The sequence below is a fragment of the Vitis vinifera genome, chromosome 6 (assembly GCF_030704535.1).
Source record: "Vitis vinifera cultivar Pinot Noir 40024 chromosome 6, ASM3070453v1".
In the NCBI taxonomy this organism is placed as follows: domain Eukaryota; kingdom Viridiplantae; phylum Streptophyta; class Magnoliopsida; order Vitales; family Vitaceae; genus Vitis; species Vitis vinifera.
Genome location: NC_081810.1, coordinates 450,346 through 469,709, shown reverse-complemented (window position 1 = coordinate 469,709; position 19,364 = coordinate 450,346). Strand labels below are relative to the sequence as shown.

General features: G+C 37.3%; 1 protein-coding gene and 2 pseudogenes across 1 annotated transcript; 1 reads left to right on the top strand and 2 right to left on the bottom strand.

Annotated features, from left to right (window-relative positions):
• Positions 1–6,873: 6,873 nt before the first annotated feature.
• Positions 6,874–9,802, bottom strand: LOC100258673 (receptor-like protein 46; annotated as a pseudogene).
• Positions 9,803–12,600: 2,798 nt separating this feature from the next.
• LOC100253527 (receptor-like protein 46) lies at positions 12,601–15,578 on the bottom strand. Its single transcript, XM_002283704.4, has one exon. It carries the CDS (start codon positions 15,312–15,314, stop codon positions 12,870–12,872), a length of 2,445 nt encoding a protein of 814 aa, XP_002283740.1. The 5' UTR covers positions 15,315–15,578; the 3' UTR covers positions 12,601–12,869.
• A 1,598-nt stretch (positions 15,579–17,176) lies between these two features.
• Positions 17,177–18,325, top strand: LOC100246689 (beta-amyrin 28-monooxygenase-like; annotated as a pseudogene).
• The last annotated feature ends 1,039 nt before the right edge of the window (positions 18,326–19,364 follow it).

Sequence of the window (19,364 nt, the reverse complement as noted above, 5' to 3'; positions counted from 1 at the left end):
CTGTCTTGGATGAATATAAAGACATGGCAAAGCCCATTGGATTGGAATGCTAGGTGACTCTGGAGTTGACTTGGTTCAATGGGAAATGTTTGGGTTTTTAAGTCATGTTTCAATTTATATAATATAAAAAACTGTGATCCAAAATTTTAAATCTCTAGAAAAAAAAATATTAAATATAGAACCAAATGAAAGACAATATTAACAATAAGATTTTGATTAATGTAACATTTAGTACAAGTATCCATCTTTCGACTCATATTATATTACGTTTATTTCATGAAAATTTTATATATACTGCATTTGCTTGTTACAATTACTTCGGCAATAATATTTGATGGTTGATGGTCCCAAGTTTCAAGGTAGGAAGGAATTTTTTCTTTTTATTTTGATATTTTAAACTAAAAATAAAATAATTAATTCCCTAAATTTTTTGTCTACTTCTAAGTAGTACTATATATTCATTTTATGTGGCTTCCTTTTTTTTCATGCTCAATTTATTGGACATCAAAATAACTAATTCAGTATTATGCATTTTGAAAATAATTAAGAAAAGTTTCAAACCATCAAAGACAAGAATTTTGAATGAACTACTTTATGATTTCATTTAAAGTATCACAATAATTAAGAAAATAAAAATGCTTCTTCATTTTTATGAAAGTATCACAAACCAAAGGTCACCAAATTAACTCTGCTTGATACAATGCTTATACTTTAACCAAAGGCCTTCATCATCTTAGGATCCAAAGTTGTGACCATAGATAGAAAATATTATATTATAGAAAATTTATATAATATTAATATATTTTTTTTTTGCATCTTTTATTCAAAACCAAAATAATTAATTCATTGAATTTTTAATTGGTTTTTTATTTAAAAAAAGTTTGAAAAAAAATTAAAGTTCAGTTTGATGGTGAATTTAAAAATTGTATTTTAAGTTTCAATTCAAAAAATAAAATTGTATTACTAAATTTTCGAGATTTGAAATCTACTTGATATATGAAAATAATATTTTTTGAAAATGAATTTTAAAAATGGAATTAGTGAAAACATGTTTGATATAATAATTGAAAATTAAACAATGAATTTATTTAATTAGTATTGTTGAAAACATGGAATTTGAGTTTTGGAAAATAAAATTAAAAATGGTGAAAAATGAAAATTTGGTATTTTATGAATTGTTAGAAGATTTTACCATATAATCAAAAAGTCATTTGTAAAATATAATTTGATTTATTTTTTGAAAACACAAAATACAATCTTAAATGATTAGCAAATAGGAGATGATTATTTAGAGAAATGGTTATCAAACTTCTTATGCAATTAAAATAATTATATTTGAAAGTAGAAGAAATATTTAACATAAAAATGGTTCTTTTGTCGTGGAAATTAATGGGGTTGGGTGTGGCTTTAGAAGGTCATTCTTATAATAATAAAAAATATAATGAATGTATTTAGACATTTATATGACTATAACTTAATAAAAATAAAAAATTTCAATAAAGCTTACAAAATATATATAGTAATAAATATTTAAAAACCTCTTTCATCATCTAACAATTATTAATCCTAAGAAATATAAAATCTAAAATATTAGTTTGATTTGATTTTTAATAAGATGGAAGATCACAAAAATGAAAATCAAATCAATTAAGTTGATTTTTACCATTTGTAGACTACAACAACCTTGGTAGTTGTTGAAAATTGAATCAATTAGACCTATTTTGATGAATTTTATTATTTTTATTTTTATTTTTTAATGGTTTGAACTTTGGACTCATATACTTTAAGGACAATATATATATAGAAAGAGAGAGAGAGAGAGAGAGAGTCTAAATTGAACTATTGATATTAAAAGAGCCTAAATTTATGTTGCCGTGGGGTTGAGGAAAAGAAATTGTCCTATGGTGATGGTGCTACTTTTATAAGTCAAAAAGGAAGTCTGCCATCCTTTAGTAGAAATTGAAAAGCATGCTCTTACCTTGGGGTTGGGGTTGGGGTTAGGGCTATAATTCAATTGAAATTGTCGTATGATGATGGTTCTACTTTTCTAAGTCAAAAAGGAAGTCTGCCATCATTTGGTAGAAATTGAAAAGCATGCTCTTAACTTGGGGTTGGGGTTAGGGCTAGACTTCAATTGAAATGCATATGCATATGGGATTGAAACATTTTTTCTAAATATGTAAGTTAGGGAAAGGGTACTTTTTGGACTTTACATTTGCAATAAACTGCAACCAGTTTTTGAACTTTAATTTTCTAATAAATGGGGCCTACTTCTTCCTTTGATATGCTTATTCGTCTTTCAGAATAACAGTTCTACATTAGCATGAAAGATGCTTAAATACCATCACATCACAAATAAAGAAATTAAAGTAGGAAATTCAATACATTTCACTAAGAAAGCTGCTTGCTAATACTAGGTCACCAAATTAACTATGCTTGATGCAATGCTTAAACTTTAACCAAAGGCCTTCATCTTCCTAGGATCCAAAGTTTTCACCATAGATAGAAAATTTTGTGAAGAGGTGGACTATTCTAGTTCAAATCCATTGCTTCATTGAGTGGTGCTGTGGGTGACTATGACTACCACGATGGTTGTTTGAAGGTGGTGAGACTAAAATAGTCAACATAGAAGATGATTACTATTTGTAGCATGAAACAAAGTGGGTATCCAATCCCTATCTCTATCCCTATCCATATCTCTTTCCATCAAAACCACTACTTGTTATCATGTTTTTGTGGCTTTGATAGTGGTGATTGATTTTTAGGACATGATGTAAGGACATGATGTAATGACATGTTATATTGTCAATTCTACACCTAAAGACCTTCACGACTTTATAACGTGTCTGTATGGTTAATAATAGGTTGTCCCAAATGGTATATTGTAATATCCCATATTGGATAAAGAAAAAGGTTCTTGACTTCACCCATTGGATTTGATAATATGCACTTCACCCTTTCTAAAAGGGTTCTATTCATTCTCTCAACTAAGCCATTTTGCTGAGGGGTTTTCTCACTGTTTTATGTTAAACTATGCCATGAATTTTGCAATGATCATCAAACTTTTTCATTGCAATATTCAAGTCCATTATTTGTTCTAAGATGTTTAACTCTTTTATTGGTTTGATTCTTAATAAGATTTTTCCATGTCTTGAACCTATTGAATGCCTCATTCTTGTGTTTCAACAAACACACCCATACCCTTCGTGAACAATCATCAATTATGGTAAGAAAGTACTTGTTGCTGCCATGAGAAATGTCCCCATAAATTTGAATGTACACATAATCCAAAGTTTGTTTGGTTCTATATATGGATTGCATGACTGAACTTCACCTTGTGAGCTTTTCCATAAATGTAATGTTCACAAAATTCCAAATCTTTAATCTTGTCATTGCCTAAAAGTATGGTTTTAAAAATCGGACCAGTTGAACCACCGACCGGTCACGGTTCCAATCTGATTCGGTCAATTGGACCGGAAAGTGGTCGGATCGAAATTGGACTAGTTAAACCGGTGGTCTGACCGGCGAACCAAACGGCTCCCTTTGAACTATTCGGTTCAACTTTTTTTTTTTTTTTCCACTATCGTCGTTCCCCATCGGCAAGACCCCTACGACCCCGCTGGAACCCCCCCTCTCCCCACTAGAAAAGCTTCCCTTTTTTTTCTTTTTAGAACCCCCATTGCTAGAAAAGCCTTTTTTTTTGCCCGTCGCCCACACCCCGCGCTGAAAAAACCAACCCCCCCTTTTCCCACCCTATGTTGCTGGAAAACCCCCATCTCCCCCCAACAACCCCACTAGAACCCCTAAGCTGGAAAAACTATTCCCCTTTTTGCTCAACCCTCTCCTCCCTTCTTCAAGATTTTTTTTTTTAATTATTTTTTACCTCATCTCACTATTATTTATTTTATTTTATATTTATTTATTTTACTTCATGTTTAAAACTTATGATTTTAATTTAAATTAATGAAAACATTACAATTTTAAATAAATTTCTGATTTTAAAATAAGTATTTATTTAAAAATGAATTTTAAAATTTAAAATTTAAAATTAAAATTAAAATTATGATTTTAATTTAAATTTTAAATTTGAAACTAATTTTTTTATTTTCAAAAAATGAAATTTTAATTTTTAAATAATATATAAATTATTATTTTTATTTTTATAATTATTTTAAATTTTAATAATTTATAAATTATATATTTATGACATCACCGGTTCGACCGTTGATCCGACCAGTGAACCATGAATCGATAACTTTTCCGGTTCAATGACCGGTCCGATTCTAAAAGCCCTTACTTAACAATTTCCTATAACCCTCTATGATGAGATGTCATAGCTTAGTGTTTTTTGAAATAGTGCTAACAGCCACATTTGTAGAATCATTTAGAATCTCCTCCTGCAAAAAGTAAAACCCATTTATCTTATCAGCCTTAAAGATCACCAAAGATCCTTTTAACGCCTTCAAAGAACCATTTTCAGCTTTAAACCAGTATCTAGCATCATCTAACACCCCAAGAGATGTTAAATTTCTCTTAAGATCAGGTACATGTGGCACATTTCTTAGGAACCTAACTGTCCCATCAGTAGACCTGATTTTTACTATTCTTATACAAATAAACACTACCTCCATTTAATTTTTGGTAATCACATAAATAAGTTCTTGTTGGACAAAACCCATTCTTTCTCCGTGTTTTTAGTGGTAATAGTCAAAACTTCAACAAAGTCATAACCATCTGAAACCATTGTAGCATTACCTTCTTCCTTGGATGCCTCCTTTTGCCATGAGATTTGGACCATGATGAAGCCTTTCCTTTGTTGTTTCTCTTATCTGACCTTCCCTTGATAAACAAGCCTTCTCCATTTTGAACTTCTTCAAGTGTTAAGGTTTTCCTACCATACTTCATAGTTTCCTTGAAGCTGGAATACGAACTAGGCAAAGAGTTCAACACCAAGACTGCCTTATCTTCATCATCCACTTCGATGCCTATATTAGACATCTCAAGCACAATTTTAGCAAAATGATCAAGCTTATCTGCAATTGATCTATCTTCCTACATCTTAAATCCATAGAGTCTTTCTTTCAAATATAACCTGTTTGAAAGTGAGTTCTCCATATAAAGTTAGTAGCTCAAGCTTGTTCCGAACACCCTCAATTATAGTTTCTTCTAAGAGCTTTATCTCTAAGAACTAGAATGATCAAATGGTAAGCTTTCTCATCTCTTTTGCCATCATGGTGACCGGTAGCTCCGATTCATCCTTCAATGCATCTTTCGCTCCTTGTTGAAACAGAATAACTTTCATCTTCATTCTCCAAACATTGAAATCATTTTTCCCGGTGAATCTTTTGATCTCACTCTTAATTGATCTCATCTTAAACATCAACTAAGCTCTGATACCAATTTGTTAAAAACTAGAAAGAAAATGATGCTTCTCAATGAACAAACAATCAATGATCTAATGAGAAAGAAAAGCAAATGACAAAGAGCATAACAGGAGGATTTACGCGGTTCAGCTTTCCCAAGCCTACATACATGAGAGCAATAGAAGAACCAATCCACTAGAGAGAAAAAATGTTACAACACAACCCGTACTCAGCCCTTTCAGCATACCGCCCCCTTTACAACCCCCTGTTTTTGGCTTAAAACAGAGCACTAGAAAACCTAGTTGTGAAACCGTGTTTTTCTTACACTTGCATCACACTGAATAAAAGCCTTCTATAACAACCTTCCAGCTAGAAATAGAATAAAGACTATTATTCAGAGAGGGCACAACAACAATGGGCGTAGGAGACGTCAAGCTCCTTCAAGCTTTTGATCCAAAAGAGCGGTGCCAAGATGACAGAAGGCAACAATGGGCGTTCATATGGCATGAAATTAAGGTCTGAGAGATCGAGACCAATCACAGTGCTTGAAGGAGAATTGCATGAGACCAAATCCCATAGACAACGACTTGTACTTGAATTCCATGAGTCAAAGGTATCCAATGAAGAGTTAATAGCAAGAAGGGAGGATTTGAACTGGAGAAGGGTTTGCTTTTGGTATTCAGGACAAGAGAGACAAGGGAAGATGAAGAAGACGATGAAAATGGATCCAATCAGCACTCAACAGGCTTGGCTCGTCTTGGCCATCTTCCATATTGAATAAATAGTATAAAGTGAGCATGCTCTGGAATATGCCTTATCAATTTATAGAAAGATATACATATTCTTGAATGGAAAATCTGATAATAAGGCCAGCTTAAGGATATGATCTTATATATCCAATGTTGTAATTTTCAGTCTCTTTTTAATTAATTTAATTAAAGATTTCATTCTTGGAGTCATCAGCATTACAATGTAGGCACACAACATTTACCATTAAAACATATATTCCACTGGACTCTCATCTTCCTTATGCCTAGCTAGTACTTGCTTACTCCTATATATATACATAGGACTAGAATATCAGCAAACTAAATCTTCATATTGGCGCACGGCTACCCAGAAACCCATTCTCTCCCAGTCCTACTTCCTATGCCACTGGCCCTCAAGAGAGTATTAGCTTTTTGCTAAATCCAAAATCAATATTAAGAATGGCTGAAACATTATTATGTATTTAAGAAGTTGATTAATTATAAAAGAAGAATAGCTTTGTTCACCTTAAGGAAAGCATACAAAGTGAGTCTTTTAAATTACTTGAATTTAGATAAGGAAAACACATGTAATAATATCCTATATATGTTGATACTAGCTAGGTTTACATGCAAGATGCACTTCATTTATGATTGACCACTGTATTCCCGAAGTATACTTGATACAATGCCTACACTTTGACCAAAGGTCTTCACCATCCTATTGGAAATTTGCAGCTTGTAAAGTCTTGGAATTTTCTTGTTTAAATTCTTTGCCTAATCGCTCTATGTGAGTGTGAGCGGTGGCGGTTGTTTGGAGGGGTTGGTGGGGAAAAATAGCCTATAAGAAATGTGATTCCTATAGTTAACAAGAAGCCAACTGGGTACCCAATCGCCACACCTTCCCACAAAAACCACAGCTCCTTGTTATCATGCTCCTGCGGCTTTGGTGCTGCTGACTTATCTTCAGGACATGGCACATGAATTTGCGTACCACACAACCCACTGTTGTTGGCATAGTAATTTGGATCCAGCATTGTGTCCATTTGGACGCCAACCGGAATCCGACCTGTCAGCTGATTGTTGTTCACATCTAAAATAGTAAGTTGTTGCAGCTTTGTCAGGGTCTGAGGAATTGAACCAGAGAGTTGGTTGTGGGACAAGTCCAAACTCTCTAGATTCTTTATATCACCAAAACTTTCTGGTATCTTCCCTGAGAGTTTGTTGTAAGAAATGTTGAGTAGCTTCAAGGCCTCAAGGGCACCTAGTGAGGCTGGAATTTTACCAGAGAGTTGGTTATTTGATAAGTCTAACAAAGTGTATATATTAAGACTTTGGCTGGAGAGACCTTGTCTTGACTTCTTCCAGTTCACTATCAAGTCCCTAAACCCAAGAGAGAAATCAACTTCATAGCTCCAAGACGGGTTCGATAATATAAGGCTTACTGTATAAAACATTGAAGATAGAGGATTTGGTACTTCAATCATTCCAACAAGATTACCAAACCCTGTGGGGATTTCTCCAATTAGGTTGTTGCTTGAGATATCAAGAATTCGGAGGTTGCTGAAGTTTAAAATAGTTTCAGGGATTAAACCTTGAAGAGAGTTGTTTCGTAGGCTCAACACTCGCAGGGTGGAGATTTGACACAGAAATTTTGGCAATTCACCTGAAATATTGTTGTCTTGAAGTTCAAGGCGTTCAAGATTGCTCAACCTTGTCATGTTCCAAGGCAAGCCCCCAGAAAACTTATTTCCTCCCAATGCAAGAACTCTAGTAGCCTGAGAAAAGGTCATTGGAACCTCTCCTGAGAATTCATTGGAAGATAAATCGACATAAGTAAGCCATCCTTTAGGATCAAAAACAGGGAAAGTGTTGCCAGAAAATCTGTTCTTGGACAAGTCCAACAGTAGCAGGTGAGGAATCTCAGCAATGGATTGAGGAATAGGGCCAGAAAAGTTGTTCCCAGCCAACATAAGAATATTAAGCGACCTTGCATTTCCAATGATTTCGGGCAACTCTCCAAAGAAATTGTTCCTAGAGAGATCAATGACTCTTATAGGTCTTACTCGAGAAAAAAGAAGAGGTGGAAGAGAACCTGTAAGTTCATTATCTGATAGAAGTATGCCTCTAAGTCCCATTTCAACAAGCCACTGTGGAAGTGTTCCTTGGAGCTGGTTGTCACTCAAATCCAGAATATCAAGAGTCTTTTGTGTAGAAGTCCAATCTGGAATTTTTCCTGCAAGACCGAGTGACTTGAGAGATAATTGATACAGCATACACTTGGGTACTAGGGTCACACTGTTATTCCACTTCAGATGGTTTCCTCCAAGATCCAAGTCCTTCAAGCCTTCAAAATGGAACAACCAGGATGGAATGTCTCCAGTGAGCATGTTGTTTTCTAAGTAAAGTGTTCCCAACTTGCTCAGTTTTTGCATTGATGAGGGGATTCCACCAGTCAACTGGTTGTTACTCAATTTCAAAACAGAGATGTTGGATAAATTTCCAATGTCGGTGGGAATTTCCATGGACAAAACATTGTCACGCAAGTCTAATACTACCAATTCTTTCAAATACAAAATGGAAAAAGGAATACCATCCGAAAATTTGTTACCTGCGAGTGACAACTCTTGCAACTTTGTGAGGTTTCTAATCTGTTCAGGGACTTTTCCATAGAGAAAATTGTTATTCAACCTCAGTACCTGTAAGTTCCGAAAAAGAGCCCACGTCAGGAGCTAGGCTACCTTCAAGGGAATTAGTACTCAAATCCAGATGCTGAAGATATTCTAAGTGAAATATTTGAGGAGGAATGGGTCCATTGAATTTGTTCTCCATCATATTGAGGTAAACCAATTTGCTGAGATTAGCAGACCCAAGTGCTGGGATTTGACCTTGTATGCCATTTAGGGAGATGTCAAGCTCCATCAAGCTTGTAATCCAAAAGAGCGGGGCCAAGACAGTGGAAGGCACCAGGTACTTTGGAGACACAGATATGAAAAAGGAGAGATAGAGGCCAGTAATAGGTCTTGAAATTGAATTTGTAAGGGAGCTGCAGGTGACTAGATTCCAAAGACAACAACTTGAACTAGAGTCGTTCCATGAGTCGAAGTCCCGAAGTGTATAACCAATAGCAAGGATGGAGGACTTGAATTGGAGAAGTGCCTGTTTTTGGTGATCAGGACAGGAGAGACAAGTCAACTTGAAGAAGAGGAAGAAGAAGGTGAAGATGTAGAACTGAAGCAGTGGGCTTGGCTTGGCCAGTGCTGGGTTCGTTTCCTTCCTTGTCCAGTGAAATAGTATTAACTACTGGGGAGAATATGCTTAATCAAATCATAGATGTTGGGCTCTCAAATGTCAATTGTCAATTGCTTGGCATCTTCCCAGGTTTTTAATTTTCCTTCTACTCGACCAGCAAATCCTATAACAAGGCCGGCTTAAGCATATCGACTCATCCAATGTCAGAGCTTTCCCTTTCCTGTAACTTTGATCTTCCTTACGCCTAATGCTTGCTTGGAAAGGCTCATTTGGTCATGCCAATATGGAAAATGCCGGCCTCTTTTGTAAACTAATGTTTTCAACATTGCTTACTCCTCCAGAAGGAGACGAGCAAACCAACTCAATATTCTGATAAGTTGGGCACATCACACATTGTTTGTTGTTTGTGTTATCATATTACCAGGCTACCCAGAAACTCATTCTTTCTCAGTCCTATTTCCTATGGCACAAGCTTTCAAGACAGTAAAAGCTTTTTGCAAAATAAGTTATCAGTGCCTTATTTTTGTTCTCAGTGCATCACACTATTGATGAGCATAAATAATGTCTTAAGCACTTCCATGTTTCCTACATGTTTCTTCTTTAGCTTCCATTGTGTTCAATTTATATTCAGTTTTCTCCAACACTGTAACAACCCTGATTCTTTTTCATACGGTAATAAAGTTCTTTACGAAATTTTGAACAAATTTAAACCTTCTTTTGAATATTGTAGCTGGGAAATTTAAATGTGGGGAAGAAGTTTAAAAAAATGTTCAATTATACCATGGCCTCTTAATCATTGGGTAGAGTCTATAAATTGAGGGTTCAACTCATTTGTGATGAATTTGTGCATTTCTCTACATTTGGCCATGTTTGGGAGGAGAGAAAAGTGAAGAGGAAGCAGGAGAAGAGAGGAACCGCCAAGAGGTAGAGCGAGTCTGTGCTATAAGGGCCTCAAGTTTATTTTGGCCAAACTTCAAAGCATGCTTAGAAATGCTATTTGAAAATATGCAATGTCCCAAATTCCAGAAGGACTAGAAAATTCCCCTCACATTCTCATTTTCAGTTCATAAAGATGTGTAATCAACGGAAAATCTGAGAACCAGTTGCTCTGTTCATTCGTTGAACCGACCCTTTACCCAATAATTTGGGCCCTAACAATTTGACAACAGTACATTCCCTGGTGTAGCCTGAAGATACGGATATGAGTATCAATTCTGCAGCTTGCCCTTATTAGGAAAAATGTCCTGTTATAGCTGAAAACTGGTTATGACTAAACAAAATACCAGGCAATTAAGCAGAGTTTGGTGGAATACCACTGCCTTGCATAATTGGAAAGTGGGATCCTTCTCAAATTTTTGAGATTATGCAACAGTTGTAGCTGACCTTGTTGTTCCACTGTCTCCTCAACTTCCTACACTCTCAATTTTTTCAATGGAATATTGGTACTTTTCTCAAACTTCATAATGAAACTATACATATTACACTTCATTTATGACTTGACTATAGTATTCCATTCACTTCTTCAGTTGTCTCTTTCAAGTTTATTCCACATTCACTAAGAAAGTTGTTTGCTAATGCTAGGCACCGAAGGTCTTCACTATCCTAAGAAACAGAGCTTTCAATATGAACATCAAAGATGGTCAAGACCTGGAACAGTCCAATTTAAATTCTTCACCTGATTCGACGTTGTTGGCATCAATCATGCCTGAGGTTTAATTTTCATGAAGAAGACCTTTATGAAATCTTGTACAAATTTAAACCTTCATCTCAATATTGTAGCTGGTAAATTTATATGCAGGGAGGAAGTTTAAAAAATGTTCAATTATGGCATGGACTCTTAACCATTGGGTAGAGTCTAGAAATTGAGCGTTCAACTCATTTGTGATGAATCTGTGCATTCCTTTACATTTGGGCATGTCTGAGAGGAGAGAAAACTCAAGAGAATAGTGAAGAGGAAGTAGGAGAAGAGAGGAACCACCAAGAGGGAGAGTGAGTCTGTGTTATAAGAGCATCAAGTTTATCTTGGCCAAAGCATGCTTAGAAATGCTATTTGAAAATACGCGATGTCCCAAATTGCAGTGGAAATTTAGGACTAGAAAATTCCCCTCACATTCTCACATCAAGTTTATCTTGGCCAAAGCATGCTTAGAAATGCTATTTGAAAATACGCAATGTCCGAAATTGCAGTGGAAATTTAGGACTAGAAAATTCCCCTCACATTCTCATTCAGTTGTCTCTTTCAAGTTTATTCCACATTCACTAAAAAAGTTGTTTGCTAATGCTAGGCACCGAAGGTCTTCACCATCCTAAGAAACAGAGCTTTCAATATGAACATCAAAGATGGTCAAGACCTGGAACAGTCCAATTTAAATTCTTCACCTGATTGAACATTGTTGGCATCGATCATGCCTGAGGTTTAATTTTCATAAAGAAGACCTTTATGAAATCTTGTACAAATTTAAACCTTCATCTCAATATTGTAGCTGGTAAATTTATATGCAGGGAGGAAGTTTAAAAAAATGTTCAATTATGGCATGGACTCTTAACCATTGGGTAGAGTCTAGAAATTGAGGGTTAAACTCATTTGTGATGAATCTATGCATTCCTTTACATTTGGGCATGTCTGGGAGGAGAGAAAACTCAAGAGAATAGTGAAGAGGAAGTAGGAGAAGAGAGGAACCACCAAGAGGGAGAGTGAGTCTGTGTTATAAGAGCTTCAAGTTTACCTTGGCCAAAGCATGCTTAGAAATGCTATTTGAAAATATGCGATGTCCCAAATTGCAGTGGAAATTTAGGACTAGAAAATTCCCCCCACATTCTCATTTTCAGTTCATAAAGATGTAATCAACTGAAAATCTGAGAATCAGATGATCTGTTCATTCGTTGAACCGACCTTTTACCCAATAATTTAACAGTACATTCCCTGGTGTAGCTTGTAGATATGGATATGAGTATCAATTCTGCAGCTCACCCTTATTAGGAAAACTGTCCTGTTAGAACTGAGAACTGATTCTGACTAATTTCTCCCTGACCATCTACTAATGAAACCTCGTCCTATTTCCAGTTTGAAGCAATGTTCAGCAGAGCATTCATGACTTGGTATTTTCCTCTCTGCTTAGAAACAGACTATGAGAAGAAATAGGACATTTTCTTTCCACATGGGTTGGAGTGATAACAAAAAATAAATAGGAACCGAAAAAAACATCAGGCAATTAAGAAGAGTTTGGTGGAATACCACTGCCCTGCATAATTGGTAAGTGGGATCCTTCTATTTGAGATAATGCAATATATGGTACTTCTCTCAAACTTCATAATGAAACTACACATATTACACTTCATTTATGACTCACTATAATATTCCATCACTTCTTCAGTTCTCTTTCAAGTTTATTCCACATTCACTAAGAAAGTCGTTTTCTAATGCTAGTCACCAAAGTTCTTCACTATCCTAAGAAACAGAGCTTTCAATATGGCCATCAAAGATGGTCAAGACCTGGAACAGTCTGGTTTAAATTCTTCGCCTGATTGGACGCTGTTGGCGTCGACGATGCCTGCTGTTTGTTGGTGGTGGGGTAAAATAGCCTGTAAGGAATATGATTCCTATTGCTAACAGGAAGCCAACTGGGTACCCAATCCCCACACCTTCCCATAAAAACCATGGATCCCTGGTATGATGTTCTAGCGACCCTGATGGTGGTGGCTCATCTTCAGGACATGGCACACGAATCTGCATACCACACAACCCACTATTGTTGGCATAGTAGATTGGATCTGCCATGGTGCTCATCTGACCACCTACTGGAATCCGACCTGTCAACTGGTTGTTACTCACATCTAAATTGCTAAGCTGTTGCAACTTTACTAGCGTCTGAGGAATTGAACCAGAAAGTTGGTTGTGCGACAAGTCCAGACTCTCTACATTCTCTAAATCACCAAAACTTACTGGTATCTTGCCAGACAGTTTGTTGTAAGAAACGTTGAGTAGCTTCAGAGCTTTAAGAGCACCTATAGAAGCTGGAATTTCACCTGAGAGATGGTTCTTTGACAAGTCGAACAGAGTGTAGATATCAAGGTGGCGGCTTGAGAGACCCTGCTTTGATTTCTTCCAGTTCACTATCAAGTCTTTGAACTCAATTGAGAAGGTAAATACGTCAGAGACTGAAGATAACAGATTTGGAGTTTCAATCATTCCAACAAGATTACCACACCCTTTGGGGATTTCTCCAATGAGGTTGTTGTTTGAAACATCAAGAATTCGGACGCTACTAAGGTTGGAAATAGTTTCAGGGATTGAACCTTGAAGGGAATTGTTCCGCAAGCTCAGAACTTGCAAAGTAGAGATTTGGAAGAGAGATTCTGGTAAATCACCTTTAAGGTTGTTGTCATGGAGATCGAGGTGTTCTAGTTTGCTCAAGCTAGACAAGTTCGAAGGCAAGGACCCTGAAAACTTATTTCCACCCAATGCAAGAATCATGGTTTCTTGCGAAAAGCTCATTGGAATCTCTCCTGAGAATTCATTGGAAGAGAAATCAATGAAAGCAAGAAATCCCTCAGGGTCAAATATTGGGAAAGTCTTACCAGAAAATCTGTTGCTGGAGAGGTCCAACAACAATAGGCGGTAAATCTGAGAGATGGACTGAGGAATAGGCCCTGAAAAGTTGTTTTCAGCCAACATAAGAATCATGAGGCCACCTGCATCTCCAATGTTCTTAGGCAATTCCCCAGAGAAATTGTTTCGGGAGAGAGCAAGGACCGATAAACTTAGAGATTGAAAGAGAACAGGTGGAAGAGAACCTGTAAGTTTGTTATCCGATAGAATTATACTTCCAACATCCATTTCAGCAAGCCATTGTGGAAATGTCCCTTGGAGCTCGTTCTCACTCAAATCCAGAAAGTCAAGAGTTTTTTGCGTAGAAATCCATTCTGGAATTTCTCCTGCAACACCACAAGACTTCAGAGATAATCGAGAAAGTATGCACTTCGGTACAATCTTCACACTGTTGTTCCAAGTCAGACTATTGCTTCCAAGATACAAGTTCTTCAGGCCCTTCAAATCGAACAACCAGGATGAAATTTCCCCTGTGAGCAAGTTGTTTTCCAAGTGAAGTGTTTCCAACTTGCTCAGTTTCTGGATTGAAGAGGGGATTCCACCGGTTAACTGGTTGTCATTCAATGTCAAAGTGGAGATGTTGGGTAAATTTCCAATGTCAATTGGAATCTCCATGGATAACATATTGTAGCTCAAGTCCAATGTCTGCAGCTCCTTCAAATACAAAACTGAAGAAGGAATACCATCTGAAAATTGGTTGCTGCTAAGGGACAACTGCTGCAACTTTGTGAGGTTTCCAATCTCTTCAGGAACTTTTCCACTGAGAAAATTCTCATCCAACTTCAATACCTTCAAGTTTTGGAGAGAGCCCACATCAGGACTTAGGCTACCATGGAGGGAATTGTTAGTCAAATCAAGATACTGAAGATGTCGGAGGTGAAAGAAATGAGGAGGAATGAAATCATTGAAGTTATTCAGCATCATGTCAAGATGAACCAACTTGCTGAGATTAGCAAACCCAGATGAAATTTCACCATATATGTTGTTGGATGAGATGTCAAGCAGCATCAAGCTTCTGATCTGAAAGAGGGGTGCTAAGACAGTGGAAGGCAGTTGGGGCCGTGGAGGCAGCATGGTGTAAAGGGCAGAGAGATAGAGACCAGTCACAACCCTTGAAGTTGAATTTGAAGGGGAACTGCAAGTGACTTGATCCCATTGACAACAACTCGAACTTGAGTTCCATGACTCCAGGCCAAAGGTGGAACTGTTAAATGAAGAATTACTGGCAAGGATGGAGGATTTGAACTGGAGAAGAGCTTGCTTTTGGTATTCAGGACAAGAGAGACAGGGCAGGATGAAGATGGAGAGAAAGATAGATCCAAGCAGCAGACCTAGGTTGGCCATAGTTGGGTTTTTTTTCCTTTGGCTGTTGAATGAATGGTAATAAAGTTGGGCGGATGAGTGAGTGTGATCATGAATATATCGATTCTTAAAGCCAGGCTACTCACTGAGATGTCAATTCCATGGACTGAAAGTCAATGAACAGAAATCGGTGGAGAGGGAAAGAGATGGGAAGGCACACTGGCTAGCATATTCCGAGATCTTTGACTTTCTTTCTTCTTTAACAGAAAATGATTCAACAAGGCTGACTGGAGATATGAGCTGACAAAATTTCATATCTTTTCTTAATGTTTTTAATTACATTAAATTTTCATTCTTGGGGGTGGTAGCCTGGTAGGTGGGTATAATACTGCCAATCTACCTTTATTTGTTCAAACCTTTACCCATGGAAAAACTCATATTTCTGTTTATAACTCTTCTTAGTTCCAATATATATATATATATAGCTGTGTGGCCCATAAGTGGTTCTAGAAGCAAATAATTATTCAATAATGTAGGCTGATTTGCTGCTCAATTTTCCATTGGACCTATACTCCTAGTACTATATTATACAATTTGCATCACTTTCCCTTTCCCCTTCCTGTAATTTTCATCTTCCTTTTGCCTAATACTTGCCTAGAAATGATCATTTGGTCTTGTCAATATGGAAATACAAGTACCCTGTTACTAAACTAATGTCTACACCCTCATTTAAGCTTCATGAAGGAGACACATTACCTCAATATTCTGACTGCTAATTGCGAGTTGTTTTTTTGTTTGTTTCTTCATATTCCAGGACTACCCAGAAAGACAGACTCTATTTATATTATAAATCGGATTGCCTTGTCTTACAAGAAATATAGTAGGTTTCAATTGTCTCCTTCAACGTTGTAATGTACTTATCCTGGCTGATTCGCTAATGAATTTTCCACTGGACCTATACCTCTAGCACTATATGTTTTTTATATCTTTCTCTTTCCTGTAACCTTGGTTCTACCTTAGGAAGGCTAATCTGATCAGGTCAATATGGAAAATGCAGAGCCACTTTACTAAACTAATGTTTTCACCACCACTCACCCCACATTGTCTGCTGTTTGTTTCCGTAGAGGATAAAGCCCACCCAACTGTGGTACAAAACCTCAAGAGAAGCAAAGCTTTTTCCTAAATACAGCAAAACCAGCAACCCTTTATTTATATTCCACGGCATTAGTATTCAAATGAAGTCCATTCAAAACTTGTGCCGAGAACTTGCTTCATATTCAATTTACATCGCTTTTCCTTGCCTGTAACTTTGATCTTCCTTCTGCCTAGTACTTGCTTGGGGAGGCTGGTTGCCTCAGGTCAATGTTGAACTGCAAACCCCATGACCAAACTAATGTTTTCACCCTCTCTTAGGCCTACTGAACCCCAATATCTGATGAGTTATGGCAGAATGCTTGTGGTTTGTCTCATTGTCTGTCCATATTGCCCCAAGCAGCAACATGTGCCAAAGCCCATTTTGACCCGGCATTTGGACCTATATGCTATAAATGATATTCTTCAACTTCTGTGGTATACGAGGAAAAATAGTAGACTTCAATGGGCTCCTTATTTATTTAGTAATGTAGCTGTCAAGACTCGAGGGTTAAAACCTATGGTATGAATATTGAAATAAAATTCAGAAACTATTATTTGAATAATTTTATTCATCAGTGTCTCATACAATTCTATGAATCCTAAGAATTTTTAATCAAATTCAATACAGTACTACCATTCAAATTGAATTTGTACACTATGCCTTGAGGGTAAAGTTTCAGAATGTGAAAGGTTGCAGGGAAAAAAGATCTAGATATGCATGGTAATGAATGATATAAAAGCAGCTTTGCTTCTTCAACCATTCAACAACCATGGAGTTTGCACTCATTGCAGCAGTAATTCTCGCTCTTTTCTCTCTTCATTTCATTGCCAAGATCCTCAAAGCAGGAAAGTTTTCAAACCTTCCTCCAGGAAGCTTAGGATGGCCTCGTATAGGTGAGACACTAGTGTTTCTCCGCTCAGGTGAGGATGGAGAACCCCAAAGATTCATAAGGGAAAGGATGGATAAATATGACTCTGGGGTCTTTAAGACCTCGCTGCTTGGAGAGCCCATGATGGTGTTCTGTGGACCAGCTGGGAACAAGTTTTTGTTTGGGAATGAGAATAAGCTGGTCTCAGTTTGGTGGCCGAGCTCAGTGAGGAAGCTGTTCAGGTCATGTTTGGTTACTGCAACAGGTGATGAAGCCAAGAGGATGAGAAGGATGCTGCTGACTTTTCTGAATCCTGATGCACTCAAGAGGTATGTGGAAACAATGGATTTGGTGACCCAACACCATATCAGGACTCAATGGGAAGGAAACGAGGAGATGCAAGTGTACCCAATTATCAAGCTCTACACATTTGAGTTGGCATGTCGCTTATTTGCAAGCATGGATGACCCAGGACATATTTCAAAGCTAGCAGCTCACTTCAATGTGTTTCTCAAAGGGATCATTGATTTCCCCATCAACTTCCCAGGCACAAAATTTACTATGCAACAAAAGCTGCAAATGCAATTAGGGAGGAGCTTCGAGTCATGCCCATGGAAAGAAGAGTGGCCTTGGAAGAGAAAACGGCATCAGCTACACAAGACCTGCTGTCACATTTGCTTGTAACTGCAGATGCAAGTGGAAGGTTTTTGACCGAGATGGAGATTATTGATAATATACTGCTACTGCTCTTTGCAGGACACGACACTACTGCCTCTGCCATAACATTACTCATCAAGTATCTCGGAGAATTGCCTGAAGTATATGCTAAGGTGTTGAGAGGTCAGTAAAGGATTGAATTGATCTTTCTTAATGAAGCAAATATCACAGAATTATAAGTCCAATAACAAACATGATCCAACATTCCTGAACAATTTAAACAAAGTTTATGGATAAATTTTTGAGTTATGTGGTTTCCATGCAGAGAAAATTGATATTACAGAGTCAAAAGAACCAGGGGAGTTGTTGCAATGGAAGGACAACAGAAGATGAGGTACTCATGGCATGTTGCATCAGAAGTAATGCGTCTATCACCACCAGCAAGCGGCTCTTTCAGAGAGGCTCTAGTTGATTTTTCCTATGCTGGTTATAATATTCCCAAGGGATGGAAGGTACTCTCACTCTTCTGGATCTTTAAATAGGATTTACCACTGAATTCTATTCTGAAACCAGGAAGATGAGAAAATAAAGTTTGAGTGATGTCAAGAACCACATTTTCCTTCCTTGTGGAATTGCTCTTCATGGAATTTTCTACTGATTGTGTGTTTTAGTGTTTTAAACAACTGGTTTTCTTGCTTTGCTGGGCAGCTCTACTGGGGTACTGGTTCAACACAGAGGGATCCAGCTTTCTTCCGAAATCCAGATAACTTTGATGCTTCAAGGTTTGAAGGAGCAGGACCTGCCCCATTTTCATATGTTCCGTTTGGAGGGGGGCCTAGGATGTGTTTGGGACAAGAGTTTGCTCGGCTACAAATACTTGTGTTTATGCACAACATAGTGAAAAGGTTCACTTGGGATTTACTGAATCCTGATGAGAAAATTGAGCACAGTCCCATGCTTGCACCATTGGAAGGACTTCCTATCCGTCTTCATCCTCATTGATACTAGGCTTGAGATATAAGTCAGCAAAAAGCTTATGTACATTACCTTATTATGATTGTAATTTGGTAGGGGTCTCCAAAAAGCCCGCGGCCCGCTTTAGGCACGGCCCGGCCCGTAGGCCCGCCTTTAATTTTTTAAAAAAAAATAATATACTATATTTTTATATATATATAACTAACTCATTTAATAAGCACAAAAGAAATGTAGCTCAGTTGGTTAGAGCCTTGAAATTTAAGCTTGAGGGGAGGGATTCGAATCCCCCCCTCTTCCTTCCTTTATTTAAAAGCCATTTTGGCTTATTTAAAAAAGCCCGCGGCCCGGCCCGCCCGCGGGCTCATAGGCCGGGCGCGGGCCTAGCATTTTAGCTCGGCCCTGCCCGAGATGGGCCGTGGGCCTCCTATTTACGGCCCGGCCCGCCCGTTGGAGACCC

Coding starts and splice junctions, on each gene's coding strand:
- LOC100253527 (XM_002283704.4), bottom strand. CDS start 15,314: ATGGCCAACCTAGGTCTGCTGCTTGGATCTATCTTTCTCTCCATCTTC.